This window comes from Micromys minutus, assembly GCF_963924665.1.
Source record: "Micromys minutus genome assembly, chromosome: X".
In the NCBI taxonomy this organism is placed as follows: domain Eukaryota; kingdom Metazoa; phylum Chordata; class Mammalia; order Rodentia; family Muridae; genus Micromys; species Micromys minutus.
Window position 1 is genome coordinate 29,438,737 of NC_137970.1, and position 27,122 is coordinate 29,465,858.

Here is a 27,122-nt window from a genome sequence, read left to right on the forward strand (position 1 = left end):
TCCTGGACCCCTCTGGGTTGCTCAATTCTATTTCCAATATTTATGACTTAACTATGGCTAATTGTTTTATTTCTCCATCAACCCTTAAAAATTAAAAAAAAACCCAGAAGTTTGGCCTTCATAAAAATATTTTATTCACCTCTTAGTTAGCATTTTGCTATATGCTTTCTTCCTCATTGGTTTCTCTTTATAATATCTACAGGGCTACATGCTCAAGTATGGCCCAGGCCAACAAAGTATGAGAGGCAGTAGCATCACTGATATTCCTAACTATTTTACTTTTCTTTCCCAAGTGGCAGGTATGACTCGGGACTTGTTTTATGGTGCAGGGAATTGAACCTAGGGCCTCCCACATGTCAGGCAGGCACTCTACCACTGAGCTATATCCTCAATCCTTTGTTTTAGTTTTTACAAGAACTTTGAGACAGGGTCTTAATAAGTTGCTCAGGTGAGCAGTAGACAAGCTCCAGAACCCAGGCATCCATTGAACTTCTGGCCCTCAGCCTCATCCCCTTGAGTAGTAAGATTAAGGGTCAAGGCATTTAACATTATAACTGATCATAATGTAAAAATGAAACTTCCCATTAACTTGTTCATTTAATAATCTTTTTTTTTTTGGACTCTGTGTACTGAAGATTTAAGTGCCATGCAAAAAACTAGGACAACCTACAAAGATGAACTATGAGGATCATTGATTCCATTTAACATCTATGAATGAGAAACTATGCTAAAACTTGGCAATATGGCATGACTAAGAGAAAATTATTGCCCTGATAGATAGAGTTTACTGGGAAGTTTGATTGATAAAAAGACAAGATTCCCTTGGGATCGGTTCCTAGCACAGGGAAGGAGGCATGCAACACAATAAAGAAAAGATCATTGAGAGAAGATTATGATTGGGATCTGGAGTTTTAAGGGAACTTACTGGTGGGACACTAGCTTCATTGAAGACTTCATGGATGGCTTTGTGTCTGAGACAAGATCTTGCTGTGAAACCAAGTTTGAACTCCAACCTGCAGCAATTCTCTCTCAACTTCCCAGATGCTAGCATTCCAGGTGTGTGGCACCAAGCCTGGTTTATTATTTATTATTCTATCAAGAGGCAGCCTCATTATATAGCCAAGACTAACCTTAATTTCAAGGTTTTCATCCTTTCACATTCTTGGTACTCGTGAGATTTTAAACATGACTACCATGCCTGGGTTAAGGAATGGCAGTTTTGGTAATCCTTTTAAGGCTGTTTAATAATTTAATAACCATAAAGGAACATCTTGAAGTGCAAGGAAGGTTCTGTTACATAGTTTCCTGTGATATACTGCAGTACATTTTTTGGGTTTCAGAGCAATGATTGCTTTTGAGGAATTGTTGTTAGTTTTTTGTTTGTTTGGTATTTGGCCATCCTTACTTAATTTTTGTCATTTAGTACATTAACTCTGATATATTTTCAGCTCACTCAACCCCATCTGGCTTGGAAATTCTTTTCCCCTCTAGGTACCACACTCTTAACCAAAACAGACCTTTGCTAAAAGGGCACCTCCACTTTATATGTCTTCAAATATAATTTCATCATCAAGTAAGGCAATTTATATATCATTAGTTAGGTCATGTTTTTAGATTTTATTTTCTGAAAAGGTTAATTCTAATCAGCCACTTTTGCTTAATTGGAGTGACCAATTTAAAATACTTCATTTAGAGCCGCCGCCTTGCTATCATTACAAGACATTTTCCTTCATTGAATGAAAGCTTGAAATTGTAGATCAAGTATTAGTGAATGAGTTTGTTAAATTGATGCTGAGAGTGGTGCTCCTGCAGCGGGAAAGGAGCTGGATGTGGACACAAAGCAGCTAATTAACTTTTAACCCTGTGGGTATCACCCTGATGCTGTCTACTGGGATCCGTGCTATCTCTTTTTCTTTTTCTTCCTGCCTTCCCCTCATTGCTCCACCTGAGCCCACGCACAAAACTTTCCCACAGTGAAGGTAATCTAATTCTGTATCCCACATCACTGGGATTCTTCATGCTGCCACTAGGATAAAGTTGTTTCTTTTGTTGAGGAGAATAGATCTTCAAAACAGAGGTTGTAAAAATGAAAGTTGTGACATTATGGAATTGAAGTCCAGAAGTTATTGTTTGATATTCCTTGGGAAAATGTCCAGGTATGTTGAAATAAATTTCAGATGTCTATTATAAAATGCTTCAATAGGAATTAGGTGAAAATAGAGCGAAATGTCTCATTTTTGTGCGTGTCTAGTCAATTATGTTCTGCACTTTTTTAAATCCCTTGCAGATCATCAGAGTGCTTTTCAGAATTGTGGTTACCCTGGGTTTTCTGTGATTTTTGGCTTAATATCCATGTCATAAATGATGTGTTACTTATTAACTGCAGTGTAAATCTGAGTATGCTGGAGCTGAGTGAAAAAATTTTGCTCATTTGAAAGGAACTGGGAGAGATCTCAGTAGCATGAGCCTAAAGAGCCTAGTGACTCATGTCACAGAAGACTTAGTTGCCTTATTATTTGAAGACTAAAATGTGTTCTAACTTAGATTATGCAAAATACTTTGACTAATTCCAAACCAGCAAGACATATATATCCAAATAAATCTTGCCTGGCTTTGAAATCATTGCCTTGAAAGGCTTAGTGCTAAGAAGAGGTCAGTATACATTTAATATTTCTTTTTTAAATTGTGGGGGTGGGGTGAGGAAGTGGTTGTGTGTCTGCATATGTATCTGTGTGGTGCATGCATGCATGAGCACTTTGGCTGGCATATATGGAGGCTAGAGGTTGATATTAGTGTCTGTCTTTATTATTTTCCACATGCTATGTTGAGACATATTTGTTTTCTTATTTAGTTTTGATAATCTTTCTCTCCTTCCTTTCCTTCCTGTCTCCTATCTTTCTTCCTTTCCTTTCTTTGTATTTTTCTTAATTACTTTGTTCTTTTTTTTCTTGATAGGGCTTCATGAGCATCAGTGTATGTGTCTTGTATATGTCTCAATGTGTGTATATCTGTGTGTCTATGCTGTTGACCCACATGCCCATGAAGGCCAGAGATATCAGATTCCCCTGAATCTAGAGTTACAAGTCATTGTGAGTCACCTGATGTGGGTGCTGGGACCAGGATTTGGATCCTCTGAAACAGAAGTGCTTATTCTTTTAATTGCTTTTATTTAAAACACCTTTTATTGTAAAGTATTCTTATTATAGTTTCTCCTCCCTCATTTTTACATCCTCCCTACCTCCTAACCTATCCAACTCTATGCCTTTTTCTATCTATTTAGAAAACAAAAGAGGAAACTAGAATAAGAGAAAAGAAAAAGCATGAGAAACACACACACATACAGAAAGCACACACACATACACAAAGAACATACATCAGGAAAAAAACATAAAAGCACAAAATCAGAAATCATAACAAACAAAAAACCAATAAGGTAAAGTTTTCCCTACCAAAGCAATATGAGACAAAAAATAATCTAGAAAATCACAGAGTTTGTTTTGTATTGGTCATCTATTGCCGGGCCTGGGGCCTACACTTATGTGTGGTTTATACCCAGTGTCTCAGTGGAGTTTCTACTGCTGGGACAAAATACCATGACCAATAAGCAAGTTGGAGAGAAAAGGGACTTATTCGGCTTATACAATCATCATCCATCATTGGAGAAAGTCTGAACAGAAACTCAAGCAGGGCTAGAACCTGGAAAGCAGGAGCTTATTCAGAGGCTATGGAGGGATGGTACTCACTGGATTGTTCTCTCCATTGTTTGCTCAGCCTGCTTTCTTCTATAACCCAGGATCAACAGCCCAGAAATGGCACCATGGACTGGCACTTTCTTATTGATCAGTAATTTCGAAAATGCCTTACAATTGGATCTCATGGAAGATTTTTCTCAAGTGATGCTCCATTGTAGTAAATATTATTGGATAGCTTAATCTTTTATCTCCCCAGTCTCACTCTGTGGATGCAGATCTAGTGCAGAGCTGAGCACATGCATTGGGTCCCCCCCACACTACTTGGCACTCCAGGTCACCTCTAAGAACTCTAGTGCAGTTCACTCCACCACCCCTGCTGCTCCTGTCCTGGGTGGATACAACCACCCGACATGTTATTCTCACACAATTTCCCTTGGCATGTTGTTGTCAGGCCTTACACACACACCTCAACTCTGTGGCAGGCTTTATGAGTCCCACCAGTACACCCTTTGAACTCAATTAAGTCACCACATCAAAGAACACACCAAAACACTCTGATCCAATTGATAAAATATAATTTGCCCACCTAGATAAGTCAAATGATCTTGTACAATTCCATCCCTTATAAAACATTCATAATAACCTTATTTATGAAGAGATGTGCCTAGAGAAACATAAATGTCTGCCTCCATCTCCCCAGGAATCTCTTCCTCCTCTCCTCCACTTCCGCTCCCCAACCTTTCTCCATCTAACTCTCTTATGTCCAATCATGTATCACCTTAACATAAATCTACAATGCTCCTTCCTCTGATGACTCTAACTTGTGTCAAGTTGGCACACAAAACCAGCCAGTGTACCCAGTGACACTCCATTGGCAAGTGGTTGCCAAGTGGGGATAACTTTTTAGTTATGTTTGGGAGCTTATGTCTACTTCCTCATCTCAGTGATAGAGTGCCATCTAGCTTGGACATGTATAGGCCCTGTGCATGCTGCCACGGACTATGTTAGTTCATGGGTGTTTTAGTCCTGGTACATTCGAAGGACCTTGGTGTTCTCCATCCCCTCTGACTCCTCCTCTGCAGTGTTCCCTGGGCCCTAGGAGGGATTTGATGAAGATATCCCATTTAGCAGAGTTTTTCAATGTCTCACTCTCTGCACACTGTCCAGTTGTTGTTCTCTATTATTCACTACTTGTCTTTAACTGCTGAACTACCTCTCCATCCCTTCCCATGATTTTTTAAAACAACCTTTTATTCTTTATACATATCTTATATATTTTTCTGCCAGTCCTCCTAGCTATTTATTCTATGTATCTCAAGGCTTGGAAAAGAAACAGTATAAGAGGCATGGGATCCTCTGATCTTTGTTTGTTTGTTTGTTTGTTTTTAGTTTTAATGACTATAGCTTATATTTTGTAACAGTTTATATATATATATATGTATATGTATATATGTATATATATATATATATATATATATATATATATATAAATGCCCTGTTAAGAAACTTTAAAGTAATGCAACATTAAAATTAGTAATAACATTGGGGATATGATGTAATGAATCTCTTTATTTGTGTTTATTATGGTTTGCAGGGAATTTTATGTACATAAAATGTTCAGCTCCCAAATATTGCATGGTAATTAATGAGGGTGACATTCCCATTTTGCAGATGGAGAAAAGGTTAAATAACTTTCTCAGGATTACCTATATTATACATGGAGCTGTATTGTGATGTCAATCATCTGATCACAACATACCAATGCTTTGCTCCCCTACCTACCTTCAGCATATGTTACGCTGTGGAAATGATTTTTGAAGTTCCTAATTCATATATTATAACCTGTATTGTTTTAAAATTTTTATACTGAGATGTATGATTTAAAATGCTGACTATAAAGGACTAATTTTTGTTACATAGTTTGAAATCTAACAACATAATTTGAAAATAGTTTGAAACATTAGAATAATTAGGATATGTGTATTATTTCCTGAAGATAAGCATTTTAGACAGAAAGTTTATATTTTGACTTTTCTCTTTGTAAAACATTTAAGAACATTTGACTGTATCTTGCTGCAAAATAGAAATGCACTTGGCTAAAAATTCCTTATCAAATGTAACATTAAGAAGTGTAACCATGTCATATGTACCTGTTTTGTTTTAGAGTTTTTTAATAAACGACTGAACAAGTTAATAGCTATTTAAAAAACTAGTGCTTTCCCCTGGTCTCAGTTTCTTTTCATACAGATACTGTTTTTATAAGTATCCTCTTAACAATAAGTAAATAAGTATTCAAGAGTAATGCTCAAAATAGCTGATATATGATATGGCCCAGTCATCACTCAGTCCGATATATAGTTGGTAGAAGTACCACGTGTGGTTATATCTGTCCACTGGTATATCTGTTCTATCCCAGTCATATCCTATAGCACTGCTCCCTTGCCTGAGTTTAGTAAACTTTATTTTCTCAGTTTGCAAAATGACAACATATCCCCTTTCAGGTCACCTGTGGTAATGGACATGTAATAACTCAGGCAAGGGGTGCTGTAGGATATGACTGGACTGTTAGGTTAGTGTTTTTTATTTGTGTGGAGTTGTCCCTGTTTTCAGAAACAAGGGCAGCATGATACTGTGCACTTTTTTGGTAGTTATATCATGTGTTTCTTTCTTACTGGATTGTTTTCATACAATATATTCTGACCACAGTTTCTCTGCTACCAAGAGGGTATCTTAGTCTGACAAATCCTAGCTTCCTTCAGAGAAAACTCATGGCATCCCATGATGAGTAGAATAAATAATCCCCATCCCCCTTGAAACCTCCCTGTCCCAGGCTACTCTTTGGTTCCAGGTCCTTTGCAGTTTTCTGCCCTGGAAAAAGCTTAACGCAGTGGGCAGATTCATCCCAGTGGAAAAATGAATTGACCCCTTTTTTCCATTTCAGCAGGAACAAACATATAACCTTACTTTAAAATGATATTCTTTTAACGACTTGCTTTTTCCCTCTCTATCCACAGAATGGCCTGCCTTCAGAGAACAATCCATATGTTTTTAATGGTGATTTTGTAGATCGAGGAAACAATTCCATGGAGATCCTAATGATCCTGCTTGTTTGTTTTCTTGTCTACCCCACTGACCTGCACATCAATAGAGGGAACCATGAGGACTTTATGATGAACCTGAGGTAAAGTGGATTTTAGGCTTCCTCTTTTATTCCCACTCTGAAATTGCTGCTGCGTTGAGTTCACAGTCAAAAGGTGTAAGTGAAGCAGTATAGAAGGAGAGATGAGGTAAATCATAAGGAAAGTACTTCACCCTTGTTCATTAATCCCAGTGTTTTAGCTAAGTTTCAGCTGCTTTGAAGCTCTCTGACTACTTCCAGTCCTGTGATTCCCCTTCCTCTTTATTATATTCTTTTCTTCTATCATGCCCACCCTTTGCAGTCCAAATTTCATGCTGGGTAGGCATGTTGGGTCAGGTTTGTAGGCATGGTAGGTTGTATGAAGTAGACTTAGATGGGGGTTTCTGTTGCTTCTCTTGGCTTGCTACAAATTCCGTCTCAGAAGCTGACACATTTTACATTGGTATGTGTATTTTCTGTGTCTTGGTAAGTTGCTTCTAGCATAGTTGTACATAAACATTTTGAGAATAGCTGTAACATAGTATTTGAACGATGTGACTCACTGGAGATCTGAGGGATAATGACTGATTAAATGGTTTAAGAATTCTCTCTGAAAGGCACAGTAGGTAATAAATGTTCCCTTTTTTCTTTTTCTTTTCTTTTTATGGTAAAGAGAATTCAGTTTGTTCTAGAAAATAGAGGTTATGTAATGTCTCTTGTTTTGGGTCCTAAGCTTTTGGATGCTGTGATAAAAGCTCAGCAGATCACTTTTGTCTTCAGAACAGTCTCAACACCTGACTCAAGTACAGAGTTTCAGTTATAATTCTCAAGGTATAAAAGCAAACTACAAACAAAACAAAACCTATGAAGAACAGGAATCTACAAGTATTATCAAAAACCTTTTCCTGGGTGCTATAAGAAGGAAGGCTGAGCAAGTGATGGAGAGCAAGCCAGGAAACAGAGATCTTCTATACCCTGCATTTAGGTTTCTGAGTTCCCATCATGATGGACTATGATTGGAGCATGGAAACTGAAAAAAAAACTGTCCAAGTTACCTTAGGTCATGGTACTTTATCACAGAAATAGAGAGCCAAGTAAATAAGACAGTGCTTGGTAGGGTTGGAGATGTAAAAGATGGTTGACTGTTGTAAAGGAATATGGACATGTATCTAAGGATAAGAAAATCATTGAAGAGAGACAAAAATGGATACAAGGAGGTCAGTTAAGAAAGAACTGAAGAAATGCTAGCTTCCCATTTAGACTAGCATGATAGGCAATGGAAATGGTAAAAAATAGAGCTGAGAAGACTTTGGGTAATAACAGTTTGGGGCTCAATGACTTGCTATGGAGGCCTTGAAAGCAGGATCAATCTAGGATAAGGCTTGATTTTAAAGGCATAACGGCATCATTCTGAATAGATTTAGTCTGGGGTAGGTTTATTTGATGTATTATTGATTATCAGTCCAGAGATAGATAGGAAGTATAACATGACTCAATCTATAGTATTGACACTAGATATTAATTGAAATCTAACATGAAGGCAAGGAATGACCTAGGACAGAACCTGGAATAATTCTAATAATCATGCTTATTTGGAAGAAAACGTGTGAGGTTATAGAATACTCTGAAGGTTTACTGTCACAAAATGGGTGGGAGAAAGTTTTCTAAAAGTATGATTCAGCCAACTATATTTAGTGTTTCAGAGATGTCCAGAAAGGTAAAGATGCTATCTTACTTTTCTATTGCTGTGAAGAGACAGCATGACCAAGACAACTTACATAGGAATACATTTATTAGGAGCTTGTTTATAGTTTCAGAAACTGAATCCATGACCATAATATTGGGAAACATGGCAGCAATCTAGCTGCTGTGATGTTAGCAGTAGCTGAGAACTATAGCGTATCCACAAGTGGCAGGCAGGCAGGGAGGGAGGGAAGGAGGGAAGGATGGAGGGATGAAGAGAGAGAAAGAGATAGACAGAGAAACAGAGACAGTAAGAGAAAGAGACAGAGACACACAGAGAGAAAAGAAACATACAGAGACAGAGAAAGACAAAATGAATCAGCTTGGCTTTGGCTTTTGAAGCCTCCAAATCAACCCCCACTGACATACCTTCTCCAACAAGGCTACATACAGTTCCTAATCCTTTCTAAACAGTGCACGAACTGGGAATCCACCATTTGAATCATTGAGCCTATGGAGCTTATTCAGACAGCAAGATGTGCATTAGTCTAACAGTGTAACACCTGTGATGAGTACTGGGAGGGAATTTATCTTGAAAAGTATAGTGTCATCCTGGAGAAACCTGACATGATGTGGTTTGTGTGGCAATAAGAGGGGCATGCGTTCTTTTTACATTACCTGGTGGAGATGAAAAGTACATGTGGTGGTACATGCCTTTAAAGCCAGCACTCAGGAGGCAGGGGCGGGCAGATTCAAGGACTGCTTGGTTGACATATCAAGTGCCAGTCATGACAGGCCTACGTGGAAAGGGTATTTAATATTATTTTAAACCATGAAAATGTAATTGAAAAAAAAAGTTTCCCTTAGCTTTTTTGTTATTCAGGCATTAAAATTCCTGATACTGTCTATTAAAACCTTTAATACCATTCATTGAATCACATGTCCCTTGTCAGAGAAGACCCAGCTTATCTTAGATGATTTGCTTTGTCTTTTTTCACTTTTTCCTTTTTCCTGCTCATTCATTTTGAGTGATCAGATGTCTGAGCAATACTATCTACATGAAAAGTCTTTTCCATACAGCTTCCTCTAACCATCATGACATACATCTCAAAATGCTTGTAGCCTTTACATAGCCCCTGGTATACGTTTGTTAGGTTGTATTACATACAGTTTCACAGGTATCTATTTTCTTGCCCACCTATACTCTCGGCTTCTTGAAAGTCAAGATGGTGCTATTAGTTGCTTGTGTTCTTTCTTCCAATACTCACTCCAGAAAGACTCTGCTAAGTATTTCAACTGAAGTCAATGCTTCCTTGAGTTTCTATTTGGTAATAGTGAGACATCAATGGCTTTCCTTTTTGGAGTAATTAATGGTTTAAAAATCTACTTTTCAGGTATGGCTTCACAAAAGAAATTTTACAGAAATACAAGGTAAGACTCATACTAGTTTTGCTGTGAAAAAAAAAGAGCCAATGAAGACCAGATTGTTGCTTTAGGAAGGGTGATGGGCTGATTAGTTAGGATTTATTCCAATAAAATAATAAGCACAGCAGGAACCCTCACCATGATAGAGTCTTAGATTTTCTTTTTTCGGTGTGCTGTTGGATCAGTTTCAGCATAGATATGAACATACTGCATTGCTTTAAAGGTACCCACCCAGGGTTCTTTAGTTTGTTTGTTTGTTTTTACTCAGGTATAGTTCAACAGACAGACAGAGAAATGTCCAATATAGAAGAGAGAGTTTTATTCAGCTACCTCCCTACATGCAGGGGGCATGGTTTGCCACACTAGGGATATCACACAGGGAATTATCAGAGTCAGACAGAGAGGCAGATGGACCCAGAAGGAAAAACAGACAAGGACAGTTAATAGGTTTTCACCAGAAAGAAAGGACAAAGCTCCTTACTGAACTGAAAGTTGAGGGCAGAGTTGAGTCTTTAGAGCAATGGCAGCCAGCCCTGCAGCTCAGGGGTCATCACTAGTTGTCTTTGTCTAGCTCTGGGTTGATTATCACAACAGGGTGGTGGCCTTGAGTTAGAGGCAAAGAAAAGAATTCCTTGGGGGGCTGGAGGGGGGCTGGAGGGATTGCTCAGTGGTTAGGGCACTCACTGTTCTTTCAAAGGACCCGGGGTTTAAGTCCTAGCACATACATACATAGTGGCTCACAAATGACTATAACTCCAAGATATGGCATTCTCACATAGACATGCATGCAGGCAAAACACCAATGCACATAAAATAAAGTTAAATATATTAAAAAATAAAAAAAAATCCTTGGAAGTGTGGAATCTGAAATGGGCAGTTTGCACATGAAATCAGTCATTTAAGATCTCTAGAAATTAGCCACAAGAAGGGTGGTCTCCTCCATGAACAAGGCCCCAGAATATCAAAGTATCAAAAATACAGAATGAGAAAAAATCTCATGCTAAATATTTGTTAGTTGGTTGATGGCTTTCTTCAGTTGTCATGAAAACTTGTTTTTTATGTATATATTGAGACTATTCACTTAACTGGACATATCAGGAAAAAAAAAACTTACTGAAGCTCTTACTTACAGCTCCATGGGAAAAAAATCTTACAAGTCTTGGAAGACGTCTATACCTGGCTCCCAATTGGTACAATTATTGACAATGAAATCCTGGTCATACACGGTGGGATATCAGAATCCACAGACTTGAATATACTCCATCAGCTACAGAGAAATAAAGTAAGAAGTAATATGTGCTTGAAACTTGTCTCAGAGACATATAATGGAATATGCTTTGTTTCATTTGTCATTTTAAATAGATATGCGCTCTGGTGGTTGTTGTAGCTGAGAAAATTAGTGAAAGTCTCCAGAAAGGCTGTGATGGATTGCATGACTAGGTGGTCCTTCTATGTACAGTACATTAAAGAAAAAAGAAGCCATGTTGCAAATGGGAAAATGGGGATACATTATTAGCACATCAGATGCTCTCTAAAAGTGAGGTTTTTCGAAGGGAAGTTTATGTAGATACTTTTGAATAAGACTTAGTTTTAGTTTTGAAAAATGAAAACAAATTTGTACCATAGTTTATTGGAGAAACTAAGAATGTACCATAGAAAGTTACCCATTACTGAACTGTGGCCACCAGTATAAAAGAAGTCCTAGTTTTAAGGATTTTTTTTTTTTTTTGATCAGTGAACTGGCTCTGTGGGTAAGGGTTCTTGTTCTCAAACCTAACGGCCTGAGCTCAGTCCTTAGAAGTTATATGGTGGAAGTTGAGAACCATGTCTTTTGACTTCCATATATGTGCTGTAGAATTGTGCGCATGCGAGACATGCGCATGAGCACACACACAGGTTAAAAAAAAAATTTTAATTGTTTCCTGTGAAAGAAGATAAGAGCAAAATTCCAGTGTCAGATTATATAAAGTAATCCAGTGAGTTTATCATGTTATATTTTTGAAAACATTTCTTTTTCAAAGAAATGGGTTTGCTACCAGGATTAAACAACATGATAAACTGCTGAATGGTCTGGCTAAGAACTATACTGAACTGAGTTTGAAAGACTTCCAAGCTTTCAACCTGTTTCCCCTGTGAGAAATTTCATAGACATGATGTGGTTTTATTTTTCTTCTTTTTCTCATTTATCCTTGGAAAACACAACAAAATCAAATGCATACCCCCTTTGAAAAGATTATTTTTTAACTCCTCAAAGCCTCAGGTATAGAAAAAGGTTCAGAAGACTAGTTTCTCCTATATTTGGCATCTTCTATTTCCTTCGACAACACCTTACAGTATGTCTAGCACCTTAAACACATGCCTCTGGGGTCCCCTAGAATTTCTGATGTGATGCTTTTACCTAAGGTAGTATCTTTAGTTGCAAAATGCCCAAAAATATTTGAATGGGCCCATATTACAGACACATCACTAAATTAACAATGCTCATGAGGTAGGTGAGATGAAAGAGAGACTATTCACACACTTTTCCAGAATTGAGGCACATTATGGACAGATTTCTAACTGGGACTGACATGTGTTCATGCAATATTTAAGTAAAACATTTTTATATTTTGCAGATGAAATCTGTGTTGATGCCACCAATGCCGATAAGTCAAGAAGTTGACATAAAGAGAAATAAATCAAGCTCAGCCACTGTTTTACCAGGGACAACCCAATCAGACTGGTCTGCTTCTGAACAGTTGACAAAGCAAGAATGGGAACAAGTAGGTCACTAAAACATTCACCTAGTGACATCATCTCATCAGTGGTTATGATGTTGTCTCTTACAAAATATATGTTAAAATGACTTCACCTTTGTAAGCAGAATATATTGTCTTCTCTAAATTCATCTCTATATGTTGCACATAATCAAGTACATAATTTTTAAACTGAAAAAAGAAATCTTGAGCTCAAGTTATGCATTCTGTAAGAGAAACTCATTTCTTAAAACTGTTAGGCCTTGTGATTTCTAAGACTCAAATGTAAAGTGATTTACCCAAGGTAACTAACATAAGGAATTGCTCAACAAAGTAGCTCTTTGGCTGGTATTTATTCTGCTCCAGTTGAGTTCCAGCAACATGGATTTTTAAAGGATTTTTTTTCAAATTTAAGATTATAATATAATAACATCACTTTCTCCTTCCCTTTCCTCCCTCAAACTCCTCCTGTGAACCCTTTGCTCCCACCTAAATTCATGGCCTCTTTCCCTTTAATTCAGTGTTTCTTAACCTTACTACTGCTGAGACCCTTTAATGCAATTCCTCATGTTGTGGTGACCCCCATCCATAAAATTATTTTTGTTACTACTTCATAACTGTGATTTTGCTACAGATATGAATTATAATGTAAATATATGTGTGTTCTGATGGTCTTAGGTGACCCCTGTGAAAGGGTCATTTGACCCTCAATAGGGTCACAGCCCATACGTTGAGAACCATTGCTTTAATTGTAATTATATTTATAATCGATCTATCTATTACCTAAATATCGTATAGATCTTGCTCAGTCCATATAACATTACTTTTTTTATAGTGCTAGAGATTGAGCACAAGCTTTGTGTAGGCCAGGCAAACAGTCTAACACTACGCTATATATATAAGCCTTTAGTCCTGTGAAATAGGGACTTGCTTCATAGCCCAGGTTAGTGTGGAATTTGGGATTTTTCTGCCTTTGACTCCTTATAGCAAGTGCCTCTTTGCTCACCTCATATATACATTTAATTTATGTAAATTTTGACTATTGTATGTGGTAAATGGGAAGAAGAAATAGATGCTATGAGAGTTTGCTTCCCTATACTTTATCATAAAATGTTCTTCCATTATTACATATATATTTTTCTTATATATTAATATAGGGTTATATACATAAGATAATGTATGCTGTACTCCAAGGGTAAGTTAGGATGCTTTCCAGAGGAAATTGTGCCTATAAATTATTATGTTCCATGTAGGAATTGAAAACTTAAGCCTTTCCTAATGAAATATAACCCCATATGTTCATGTTTCCTCTTATTACGCTACAAGCCATACACCCAAAATGTGAATTCATTGTATAGAAGCCAGATAGGACACAGTTTGAATGCAAGTGTCATTTTTGCCATCAACATCAGAAGTTAAAGGTGTTGCATTAAATTTATGTGTAGGGTACAATATTGGAATTCAGTGGGAAGAAAGGAAGCCCTTGAAGTGATTCTTCTTTGGGAGATTTTAATTCTCCCCTCAACTAGTCATCAAAAAGCTATCTGAGCCTGCTCTAGAATGTTTCTAGTGCTGAACAGGTACTGACCATTCCAGAAGTCTCCTCCACTTCTGTTTCTCTTCCTGCCATTCTGTCTTTCCTTTCATTTATCTCTATATATCAAACCTGTAAATAGGTGCACAGTCCAGTTTAGTGGGACAATCATATCTGATCCTCTTCTTAAAACCTGATTGGGACCTCCTAGAATAACTAAAGATTTTCTATTGAAGCTACCTGCAAAGATGAATCAGTCAGTAAAGTGCTTGGTGTGTAACCATGCGGTCCTGAGTTCAAACCCCCAGCACCTGAAATAAAAGTTGATGTGGCAGCATTCAATTGTAATCCCAGCACTGGGGAGGCATAGAAAGGTGGATCTCTGGGACTTATTGGCCAGTCAGTCCAACTAAATTGTTGAGCTATGGGTTTGATGAGAGATAATAGTTGAAGAAAACACTTAATGTTGACCTCTGGCTTCTATACACATTCAAAATGTCAATTATATGCTGCTTCTTCAAAGAAACGTAAAGGTATGGACAGGTTGGAGGTGTAGCTTAGAAATAATAGTACATTTGCCTGGCCTACATGAGCCCCTGATTCAATTCTCTGTGCACATATCAACAGCAGAAATAACTATGGAAAACAGTTAACAGACTTTCAGAATCACGCATTGTCTATTAGAATCTGGAAGTACTTTGTGGGACAATTGACCCCAAATACCTGATTGAGGGATTTTCAAAGTGGAACCCAGACAGCTTTCTCAAGGTTGTTATTGTATTTAGTAATGAACAGGTGGTTTTTTACCATTCTTTTTTAAGCTCATGTAGTAGTAATTCAAACATTCAGTGTAGATCAGAGACCACAGCCTCTGATTTTCTGTGAAAGTATTCTTAAAATTTGGGTCTTCAGTCCTGAGTATTGTGTGGCCTGCATTTGCTTCTTTCAGCCAAAGGAAATATTAAGCTGAATTAAAATCATTATAGGTTTAGAACATGTGGTGGCAGCCAGTCAGTGAGTAAATGTACTACTGAACTGATGAGCATCTTTATGGAGGCAAACATTTTTTAAATGTTTTTTTTTGTGATATTCTTGAAAAAAAAAAACATGCCTGGTTGAATTTAGGAGAGAAAGGAGTTCCTTTCGATGGACACATATTAGGTATTCTTAATTGTTCAAGGGGCAAAAACATGGGCCAATGGAAGGAAGATCTATCTAATCTCCTTGAATATATCAACAGCAATATATCATTGGAAGGAACTTCTTTCTCTTCTTCATTTAGCTGGGCAAGGTGGTTCATATCTGTAACTCCAGATACCGTTAATATTTCTGTCAAGTAAATCAGAATATAGAAATAGACTGTTGCTTATAAGTATAAGCCTAATTTATTTAATTGTTCCAAGATTGTTGACCTTCTGTGGAGCGACCCCAGAGGCAAAAAAGGCTGTTATCCAAACACAAGCCGAGGAGGAGGCTGCTATTTTGGACCAGACGTTACCTCTAAGGTTCTTAGTAAAAACCAGTTGAAGTTGCTCATCAGGTCTCACGAGTGTAAACCCGACGGGTATGAAATCTGTCATGATGGAAAGGTGAGTTAATGTCATAGATGCAATTCTTGCAGACATCCGTGCCACAAGCCTGGTCTTCACTGCACAGTGTTGTCCTACCTACAAGCCCATGACATGTCTTCCTTAGTATCTAACAGAATTCTCACATTACACAGTGGCAATTCCCACAAAAGTGCAGAGTATACTTTTCCTTACAAAGAATACAGTTGACTGTTTCTTCTGGAATTCCCTGTAAAAGACAGAATATACACAGCACACTTCTTCCAACTCACTGAGGAGGTAATCACTAGCAAGTTTCTTACTGTGGTTAGTTTACTGCCATTAAAATGGAATATTGTGTTCTCCAGTTATACCAACAAGACCAGAAAAGGTAAAGACTAAGAAGCTGGTTTTCATGTTCAGTTGCCCTGTGATGGTTCTTTTCCCTTTTTCTTTATATGAATAAAAATCAATAACAATGAATATAGAATCCTGTGGCATTTCCTTCTGTGCTGATACTTTAATGTTCTTAATTCTATTTATTCATTTTTGGCCCATACTAATATAGATAAGGCACATATTATTTAGAATTTATTTGTAATTAGAAAATAACAGTGGTTCATCTGAAGTGACATTCTTATTAGACCAGAATTGAATTCAAGCCAGGTTTCCTGTCACCAGCAAGTATTGTCTTTCCATATTCGGCCCACCATGCTTCCATAGTCCCAACCCATTATGTCTCTGCTCTTAAAACACTTTTGTGGAGCTTGGAACCCTCTAAATCCCTCATCTTTGTGGAAAATAAAAAGAATGAGCTGCTAAATAAATTTTATTTTGACCCCTCAGATATCACAAGATAAGAAAATAGGGCATTTGTCCCCAGTGAAAAATTAGAATTTACAGACTCAACATTAAAGAGAATTATAAGATTTAGCACTAAATAGTACGGAGGAGTTCAGGGCTATACCCTGGGAGTGTTGGACGAATAGCTAGGATTTAGTCCCAGAAACACTGACTGAAGACTTTTATTTTCCTTCAAGGCAATCATATGGAATCATATAATTTGCAGAGAATTTTTCCTGCCTTTTGCTGAATGATCTTTTGAGAGCTAACTTAATGAACTTGATCCTCTTTTTCTTTAATCAGGTCATTACTGTCTTTTCTGCTTCTAATTATTATGAAGAAGGCAGCAACCGAGGAGCTTACATCAGACTAAGTTATGGCACAGCTCCACAGTTTTTCCAGTACCAAGTAACTAGTACCTCATGCCTGAACCCTCTTTACCAAAGGTATATAGTTGGATAATAGTACTGACTGTATTTGTGACCAAGTAGAACCAGTCCCAAGGGACTAAGAGCAGTTCTGCCAGTGAAGTTTCTAATCATAATTAAATTGAGTTGTTTGTTTCTTTAATTCTTATAGTTTGTGCTTCATGTAATTTCAGGTTCTGTTGTTGGGTTCACATATATTCATAGTTGTGTGTTCTATCATGATGAAGTCCCCCCTTTACTGAAGTTCCAGTTTTCATCTACTTTGTCTCCTATTAGCATTACACTTATATGGTTGCTTTTTTTTGTTTGTTTGTTTTTGTCTGTGTTTTTCATCTCTTTCATTTCAAACTCATTGTGCCTTTGATTATTAGTTGATTATTTAACTTACTTATGCTGTTATTATTTAGTGACTGGGACGTGCACCTGTCATTTTATGTTTCGAATACATAGATAAGGCTTTGTATTGTTGGTTTCACAGTGAAAACATTAAACACAAATAAATCTTTTCCGGAATGGTACAGACATTTTTCTTTTCAAAAGGAGCAGAGGAAGAGGTTTATGTTGACATAGTTGACTAAATGTCCTAGCACTAACCAGAAGATTGTCCTTTCTATTGAATTACTCTGGCTCTGGTGCCTTGGGTGTCCTCGTAAGAGCTGAATCTGGTTTTGGAGGTTCCTATGATGCTCAGCTTATGCACATATCTTCTTGTGTTTCAGTAATGTAACAATAAATTTCCATATCTCACATAAAAAGTTCCTTTTTTCAAGTAATTATTCACATGAGTCTTTCAAATCAAAGAAAACTATCCGGACTATGCATTAACATACAAGGGGAGAACCAGCTCCATAAAGTTGTCCTCGGATCTACACACATGTACTGTGGCAGACACTCTACCCCCTCACCACGCCTAACTGTCAAATACAACATATAAAATGTCTAGAAAATGGAAAGGAAGGATGCAAACAACACCACCACCACCAATGACGATTTTAGAAAGACCTAACAAATATGCAGAATGTGGACACAAAGATGCATTTACTATAAAACAACACAGTACATATAAACATAGGCAATGGATTTAAAGCTGAAACTGGCATGCTGTAACATAGCACAGGAAAATGAAGCAGGACAGAGTGGGTTTGGACATGTCACTGAAATGCTGCTTTCCCAATACAGGGTAAGTGCTATGGAGTTCAGTGCCTTCAAGATACTAAAGGAAAGAATGATTGCACGGAAAACGGATCTCATCAATGCTTTCCAGCTCCGTGACCACAGTAGGACAGGTAATAAAAGATTTACTGTTTCTCAACATATATGGCTATATACAGAGTAGGTTTTCTTCAATGGAATTTTAGCTCTTAGTTGCTAGAATGGAATGATAGAAAAAATTTAAAATGCATTATTCACTATAAAAATAGCAGGATGTATCTCCTTTTCAGTAAGCTTCTTTGAATTCAAGCACTCAAATCCATGAGTTAGACCTCTATTCAGGTTGCCTGTGGAGACAGTCTGGAGGATGCAGAAGTGTAATGTGTTTGTCAGCTTCATGAAGTCTTAAGTCTCATGGCTGCCATTCTTTTGAATGATTATTTGAGCCTGGCATAGTGACACATATCTGTAATTCCCAGCCTCTGGGAGGACGAGGCAGGAGAATGATGAGTATGAGGCCATCTTGAGCTACACAGATAAATTCTGTCTTAAGAAACAAAAAGAAAACCAATTATAACAAAAAGATGGTATGAATCATACATTGGAGCACAAATGAATGAGTAAGCACTAGAAGTTAGTTTGCCCTGGTGTGCAGGCTTATGTTGCTCTAGCAACCATCCTGATACTAAATTCTAGCATGGTAGAAAGATAGAAAAGATGAAGTCATAGTTTCTGTACCTTCAAAGTGGCTAAATTATATAATGTTCCCAACTTCATCTTTGAGGAAAACATCCCTAATTAGCATATTCGGGGGTTAACAACAATTAGCATGGGCTTGCAATTAAGGAGTGCTAAACAAACAAGGTGAGCTATGATGACTAAGATTTCAACAAAACTAGCAAATAAAAGAGCTAGTTCTACAAAGGAAATCAGCTGTTGAAGTTGTCAAATACAAACTTCAAAATGTCTAAGAAAAATGAAAAGGAACAAAAGAGAATCATGATGTATCTTTGAAATATTTGAAATTTGATTGGAAGAAGCATCAAATTGTTATAACACTGTTTGTTAAAACAGAGTAAACAGAGCAGGTGCCAGTACCTGTAATGCCAGAACTCAGAGGTAGTGTCAGGAAGTTAGGAATTAGAGGCCAGCCTGGGCTACATGAGGGCTCATCTCAAAACAAAACCCAAGAGAGGAGAGAGTGTGCATAATGGCTGTGTTAAAGAGAAGATTAAACACTTCTTCAAGAATTCAATCAAGACACAGTAACCCCAAGGCTAACCTGGGCTATATAGCCAAATCCTGTCTTTAAAAACCTGTATGAACAGAAAAATGAGAGGGTTTAACAAGCATCTAGTGAGGATCAAAGTTTAACATATCATGTACCAGAAAGAAAGAGACTGTAAGGGAGGAATAAGATATGTAATACATAATATGATAATTGATGACAGAGTCCTAGAGATAAATAGAAACACTGATTCTCAAGAAGGATATATAAAATTAAACCCACATTTGTAATGAAGCTACAGAGCACCAATAGAGAGGAGAACATTCAAATGCAGGCAGAAGAAACACACATTACTACAAAGACACAACAGTTGGACTAATAGACTAAACAGCAACTGAGGGGGAAAAGCCAGTAGATAGTGGATAATATTTGCAAAGATAGAAAGTTATATTTCCAAAAATAGCATAAAACATTAACAGAAACACAGCTGGAAAGTGCTCTGTCAATAGCACACAAAGTAGACTCTGAGGAAATATGTTAGTAGACATGAAAAGGGGCACTCTGTGATAGCAAATATTTAATTTGCCAGTGGAATTTGTTCTGCATGTTTATTTTCCCAATGATATGGCCTCAAAATACACAAAACAAACCTGACAGAGCAACTAGCAGAAGCAGAAACCTCTGCCATCATAGTGGGCTATTTTAATATTTCTCCTCAGAAACCAGAGGTTGTACCCTGACATAGTCAGCAACAGTGCTAAAGCTCAATCTAATATAACCATAAAACCCCCTTTGGGGTTCAGCATGGTGGCTCCTGCCTGTAATCCCAAAACTCAAGGCAGAGGCAAAGGGATCATAAATTCAGGGACAGCCTGGTGTATAACACATATTTTTGGAAATACAAATGTTCCTTGAATCATTGCACTTCTTATATCACAGAAGAAATGACAATAGAAATGATAATATTCAAGCTGGGTGGTAATGAAAATTTAACATGTAAACTTTCCAGAAGGCAAATTAGAGAAACAATGGCTTCTTTAAAGGCATATATTTTTAAATGATGAAACTTTTATCAACTAATAAAAAAATAGTTCTTTGAAGAAATTGGTAAACTTAATAACAGAACAGGGGGGCACAAATGAGAGAACACATATTAAAGTACAAATAACCAATGCTGAGATACAAAGGAATATTATTACATAACTTATAAACATTAAGATCATTAAGATATAGTGTGAAAACTTATCTATCAAAGAATTAGAGCTTTAAGTCAAATGGACATATTCCTAAAATACATACATCTATACACACACTCTAAGCTGAGACAAAAATAAACCAAAAGTCTTAATGACTCTGTAACTGTTAAAGGAACAGAATAAGGAAATTTGAAAGTTTCTACAAGAAAGTCCTCTGCTTTCAGACAGTTTCATCCCTTAAAGAAAACAAGGAAAATCTTATACCCCTTCCAGAAAATAGAAGCAGAATATTTTAAGAGGTCAACATAACTTTGGTGCTTAAACCTAACAAAGAAAATACCATTAAGAGCTTCTGTATCTACCTCCTATGTGCTGGGATACTAGATTTATGCCACCATGCCTAACTTTTGTGGTACTGGGAATCAAAGCCAGGGCTCTGTACATGTTAGACAAGTACACTACCAACTGAGCTCCATTCTGTGATCTGTTAATAGTTTGTAAAAGCAGTTAGACAATTAAGAATAAATGCTGAATGTTAGTTAGCTTATGCCTATAATTCTAGCACTGGGGAGATAGAGGCAGAAGAATAAAGAGTTCAAGGTCAGCTTCAGCTCCATTTTGTGTTCAAGTTATAGGCACTGCACACACACACACACACACACACACACACACACACAGGCAAAACATTCATACACACTAAATAAAATAATTATAGAAAATAAAAGAGAAACTCTATATGTATTTATGTATAGATATTTATATACTTAGTAAAAAGACTAGAAATAATGGAATTGTTTATTTGAAATCATTTACATTCTGGGATGGTGGCTCATACCAGTCAGAAAGGTAAAAAGGAGAACTATAGGTTTGAGGCCATCCTGGGGCTATATAATGAGTTCAAAAGATTGTAAAACTTGGCTTCTAGTTCACAACACTGGGGTCCAGTAAGATTACACATGGTTTAGAGACCATCTCCAAAGCCAAGGTTTGGCATTAATACTTGGTAGAGTGCTTGTCTATTGGACATACTAGGTGATTTCCAATATAAAGTTGTTTTAAATAAATATATATCGTCAATAATCAGAAAAGTAAAAATATATGCAGTTGGATAAATTACAATGTAATATTAAGAATAAAAACATTTCAGAAAATAAAATACACTAAATATTAAAAAGAAAAGTTTTTTTTCTGTATTTTCAAATCTTCTGCAATCCCTTCCTTTGTGTATTTGGGTAAGAGAAAAGGTTCAGTACTTAATTGGGATTCCTTACATGTGACAGTAAAATTTACAGACCATAAAAAACTTACTTTACTTATTCCTCCGTCGAGGCTCTGGGGCCTGGTAGGATAAATCATGGAAAATAGCAGTGTGCCCTCAGGCCTTAAAACCTCAGCCTGAACACTAGGTCTGTTAGAGAGAGCTTCCATCTCTATTTTGTTAAATTATATGCCAATCATATGGGTTTTTATTGTTGCTGTTAGGAAAGATTTCATTGGCCCAGTGGGCTTTTTCTATGGAGAACATTTTGGGGCTGAACTTACCATGGAGATCTCTGAGTTCACACCTGGCAACCATTGACTCCAGCGGAAGTGTTGACTACATGTCCAGCTTTGACAATATCCATATTGAAAAGCCTATGAAAAATGTGAGTGACATATTAGTTTCAGCTAAAAATCGGGTTGGTTCAATGCACCCTTTGGACAGCTTCTAAGCAACTCAGTGCTTTCCAAAGTTGGGAGTGGAATTATCTAATGTATGAGAATGGATGAGGGGGGTGGAAAATATGTGTATTCTCTTTAGAATAGACAAAATAAATAAGCAAAAGCTTTGTAAGTAATCCTATGTTGAATCTGATATTGTTTTTAGTGCTGTCTCCCAGAAGGGCACATATAACAACATAACAACATTCTCTCATTAAAAATACCATTTAGGGCTGGAGAGATGGCTCAGTGGTTAAGATCACTGATTGCTCTCCCAGAGGTCCTGATTTCAATTCCCAGCCACCAGATGGTGGCTCATAACCATCTGTAATGGGATCTGATGCCCTCTTCTGGTGTGTCTGAAGACAGCTACAGTATACTTATATACATTAAATGAATAAATAAATCTGAAAAAATACCATTTAAATATTCAACGTACATGTACAGATTTGCTGATGTTCCCTAGATTATGCCTTAAGGTATTATGAGATATAAAGTACCTTATTAAAATGGCAATACTACAGGGACACCGATCAGATCCCATCATTAACTAGTTAGCAGTTCATCAGATATAATGTTAAACTGATGGAAACTAAGACTTGGGTGGCCATTTGCAGAGAATGGGAGAAGAACAGAGAGAAGCATGCAGGCTAGATGGGGGAATATTCATAGGGAAAAGGCCTTGGATAGTTGAGACAGTTTACCATGGTGACTCAGATCATAGGCCTCTGCTCAGAGAGCCTAAGATTCAAATATCATCAAGAGCTATCTTACCTCTAAGAAAATTGCCTTTTTCTTTATCTTTTGTTTCTATTCTTTAAGACCATAGAAGGTGAAATGGAAGATCTGTGTAGACTTTTCTGTAGAATTGCAATTGTTATTTCCTGCTGTTGCATTGACTGTCCCTGCAGAACACAAGAGCAAGTCTCAAATCTGACTCAAAATGGTTAAGCCGAGGGATGGATTGCCTTCTCCTATGTAAATTGGTGACCTTATGGTCTAATTCAGTGGTAGATGTTTGGCATTCATGCAAGGCCCTGGGCTTATGCCTTTGCATCATAAAAAATAAATAAGAAAGGAAAAAATTTGTGAGGTTATTTTGCATTTGTCACACATGCTGAAATTAATCTGGACTGTTAATCCTCAATTTTTAACACAGAAAATCTTTATTCTAGATGAAGTCCAATCTAACTGAAACTATGTACAGATACCGATCTGACCTGAAAATCATATTCAATATCATCGACAGTGATCAATCAGGTAAAAGAATTTTGATTAGTTTGAGGAACTGGAAACTTGGTTTTAATTTAGTTTTGATATACAATTGCTGATTTTCAAACTTAAAAGTACAGGTCTGGGAATATAGCTCAGTGGTAGAGAGCTTGCATGTTGTGTATGAGGCTCTGGGTACCATCGTCAGTACCCTGCCACCACCCCAACCTCTGTGAAGACATCTGAGTATGAAAAACTATCAGTAGTAATCTATGAAAGTAGATCTGTGTGTATTAAAACAAATGACAGCGGGTCTATGAGAGGATTCATCACAAAAAGGAGCTCACTGCTAACTACAATGACCTGTATTCGGTCCTCCATACTCACATGGTAGAAAGGTGGAAGAAGGAACTGTCACTTTCAAGGTGTCCTCTGAACTCCATATTTGCACTCTGACTTGGGCTATGTGCACACACACACACACACACACACACACACACACACACACACACACACAGACACACACACACACACACAGACAGACAGACAGACACACACACACACACATATGTGTGACATCATCTTTACTCCCAGGGCACTTTGTCTGCTCTGATGTTGCTCTCTCTTCTGCCAACCTCCTCTGTGTCTTGCATCCTTGGCTTTTAGTTTTTATAATTTCTATACCACTTTCAAACATGCTTACCATTTCTTCATCATGTACTCTTTTTGCCATTAGAATATTCTCAGGATTGTTGATAGCTCCAAGTGTCATACTGTTTCTTGTTTGTGACCTTGTTCTTCTATCTCCTTTGGTGTTTGCTTTTTTCTATTATTAGATATTTCTTTATTTACATTTCAAATGTTATCCCCTTTCCCAATTTCCCCTCCAGAATCCCCCATCCCATCTTCCCTCCCCCTGATTTTCTGAGGGTGCTCCCCCACCCACCTACTCACCCACACCCACCTCCCCAACCTGACATTCCCCTACACTGGGGCATTCAGCCTTGGAAGGACCAAGGGCTTCTCTTCCCATTGATGCCCAACAAGGCCATCCTCTGCTACATGTGCAGCTGGAGCCATGGGTCTCTCCATGTTTATTCTCCTTAGGTGTTTTGATTCTCAGGCATGTTAGTGAGCTGGTACTTGGTACTATTCAGTCAGTGTGGCTTCCCCTGTATTCTTGCAGATCACTCTTAACATTACCACTTACCATCTACCATCTTTGCCTGTTTCCCTTTAGGTCTGATCTCCATGGATGAATTTCGGACCATGTGGAAACTTTTCAATGCTCATTACAATGTTCATATTGATGATTCCCAAATTGATGAGCTTGCCAGCACAGTGGACTTCAACAAAGATGGCAACATAGACTTTAATGAGTTTCTAAAGGCTTTTTATGTAGTACATAAATATGAGAAGCCAGAAAGCCATGTTGCTTAAAATGAACAAAAACTTCTCCCAGCCTCCCTGAAAATAGCTGTTCTCAACTTTAACTCTTAATGAGGACCCTTGAAATTCATAGTAGTAGAGAAAAGTAGACCCTAATTCATGCCATAAGCAGATGAATGTGAGTGTAGGCAAACTGCTATTTATAAGACTATGTTAAATATAAGTTGATGAGATTCACTTCCAGTGTTGGGATCCATACATTGCTAGTGACAAACTGGGTTTGATCCTAGTGCTGATCTCAGATGACACCTTACCAGGAGACCAGAGAAATTTAGAAGCATACTAAAAGAAACCCAGAGAGCAGAAGAAAAAAATGATTAGGTGTAATATCTGTGAGTGGCTGAGGATGAGACGAATACTAAACTATTATTGAAATAAAACACTTCCAGCATCAAACTGTATTTGTTTTTTTTGGAGATTCCATAACCAGTGATCTTGAGTCTGGGGGGGAGTGTCTTGAGACGGCAGGGGTGGGGGAGGAGGGGGGGACCACCTTCGAGGATGAGAACCATATCAGAATTGTGGGAGAGACTGTGAGAACAACAAACTCCCCATTTGTCCTGTTTTCTGGAAATAAAAAGTCAATATATTTACACCAAGCCCTATAACTAATATGGTCTGACAACTTGATGGATAAGACAGGGCCTTGGCTATATATCCTCTATAGCTTATTCTTATATTCTGATTACATATCAACCAACTGATTGTTTTCCAAGGGGGAGGCTATATTTCATTATTTTTAAAGCTTTGGAACTTCAAGATCAAAAAATAATCCAGATCATGTGAGCCTCCCTGCTACATGTATCAGAAATAATAAACGGTATCAGATATCTTTTGAAATCAATAACTAAACTTGTAGAAAATCGAAAGAAACTCCCCAAGTGTAGGAATTCAATGTAATTGAAACCATCGTAATACTAGTATCAGACAGGATAGGTTTTAATGCAGTTGATGAAAAAGATGCAACTTTTTAACTAATCATTCCATTCATTTACATCTGAAATGATATTCCACTTCCCGGTTACCCCTCCACCAGCCCCCCCATTCCACATCCACCTTCCCTCCTACCCTTTAAATGTATGAGAGTGCTCCCCAACCCACCCATACTCTTCTGCCCATCATTCCATCATCCCCCTATGCTGGGGTATCAAGCCTCCCTGGGACCAAGGGCCTCCCTTCCCATTGCTGTCAGGCAAGCCCATCCTCTGCTACATATGTATCTGGAGCCATGGGTCCCTCTAGGTACACTCCTTGGTTGGTGGTCTAGATTCTGGGACAACTGGGTGGTCAGGCCAGCCTATGTTGTTCTTCTAACTTTTGCCATGAAGAATAAATGATAATTCATTTAAATGTGTGTGCATACCCAGAGCCCTTTTTGCCTCCAATTCTGTGCTGTAATATGACAACAGTTTCAGAATTTCCTTACAGTTATAGAAAAAAGAAATGTATGCATCAAAACACATGAGTACATTGATGGGAATACCAGTTACGAGGGTTATACAGCAAGGTGCTAAAATCTCCATCACAGGCCTCACATGCTATCTGATGTCAGTGCTCAAATGGTTGATGGAAGTTAGTGGCTTGTTAAGAATAGATCTAAAATTCTTTTCACTCAGTCTTTATTTTTTAAATTGAAATGTAATCACATCCTGTTTCCTCTACCCTCTTCTCCCTTCAACTCCCCCTATGTACACCTCCTACCCACCTCCGCTCTCTCTCAAATTCATGACATTATGTCAAACCTAGAAAGGGGCAAAGAATGACTTTTAAAGGGACTGAAAATAGCCCAAAATAATTTGACTTGGCCCGAAACATTTTGATTTTCCATAATCACAAAATTAAGCCATTTTACTTTGTATAATCTTTAACATAGGTGCAACTCTTTGTTTCCCTCCCCACTAGGAACTTCAGTTCACAGTGCAAAGAATATTATTGACAGTAAAGAAAAGATCATTACTAAATGCTAAAAGGAATAATTCACCAGGAAGAAAAAAAATAGATATATGCATAAGGCTTTAAATTAATTCTGAACTTATATAAGTGCTGGACTAAAGTAATAGAAGAAGCTTAGTGATATACCTTTGTCAATAACTTTTGCAAATATAAAATAAGCATATGGAACATTGGAAAGCCTAAGTAATTTACTCAATGTGTCATGTGTATGTTGGAGCGGATGTAT

General features: G+C 37.5%; 1 protein-coding gene across 1 annotated transcript in view; it reads left to right on the forward strand.

The window, feature by feature from the left end:
- Positions 1-24,934, forward strand: part of PPEF1 (protein phosphatase with EF-hand domain 1) — a gene marked incomplete at both ends in the record, with an annotated part of 60,072 nt that extends 35,138 nt beyond the window's left edge. The window contains 10 exons of the mRNA XM_080910054.1: positions 6,707-6,873; positions 9,888-9,924; positions 11,051-11,200; positions 12,534-12,680; positions 15,591-15,776; positions 16,881-17,023; positions 18,185-18,291; positions 22,064-22,227; positions 23,458-23,542; positions 24,735-24,934. Coding sequence (XP_080766180.1) covers positions 6,707-6,873; positions 9,888-9,924; positions 11,051-11,200; positions 12,534-12,680; positions 15,591-15,776; positions 16,881-17,023; positions 18,185-18,291; positions 22,064-22,227; positions 23,458-23,542; positions 24,735-24,934 — 1,386 coding nt within the window. The remainder of the gene's footprint in view (positions 1-6,706; positions 6,874-9,887; positions 9,925-11,050; positions 11,201-12,533; positions 12,681-15,590; positions 15,777-16,880; positions 17,024-18,184; positions 18,292-22,063; positions 22,228-23,457; positions 23,543-24,734) is intronic.
- Between the last annotated feature and the right edge of the window lie 2,188 nt (positions 24,935-27,122).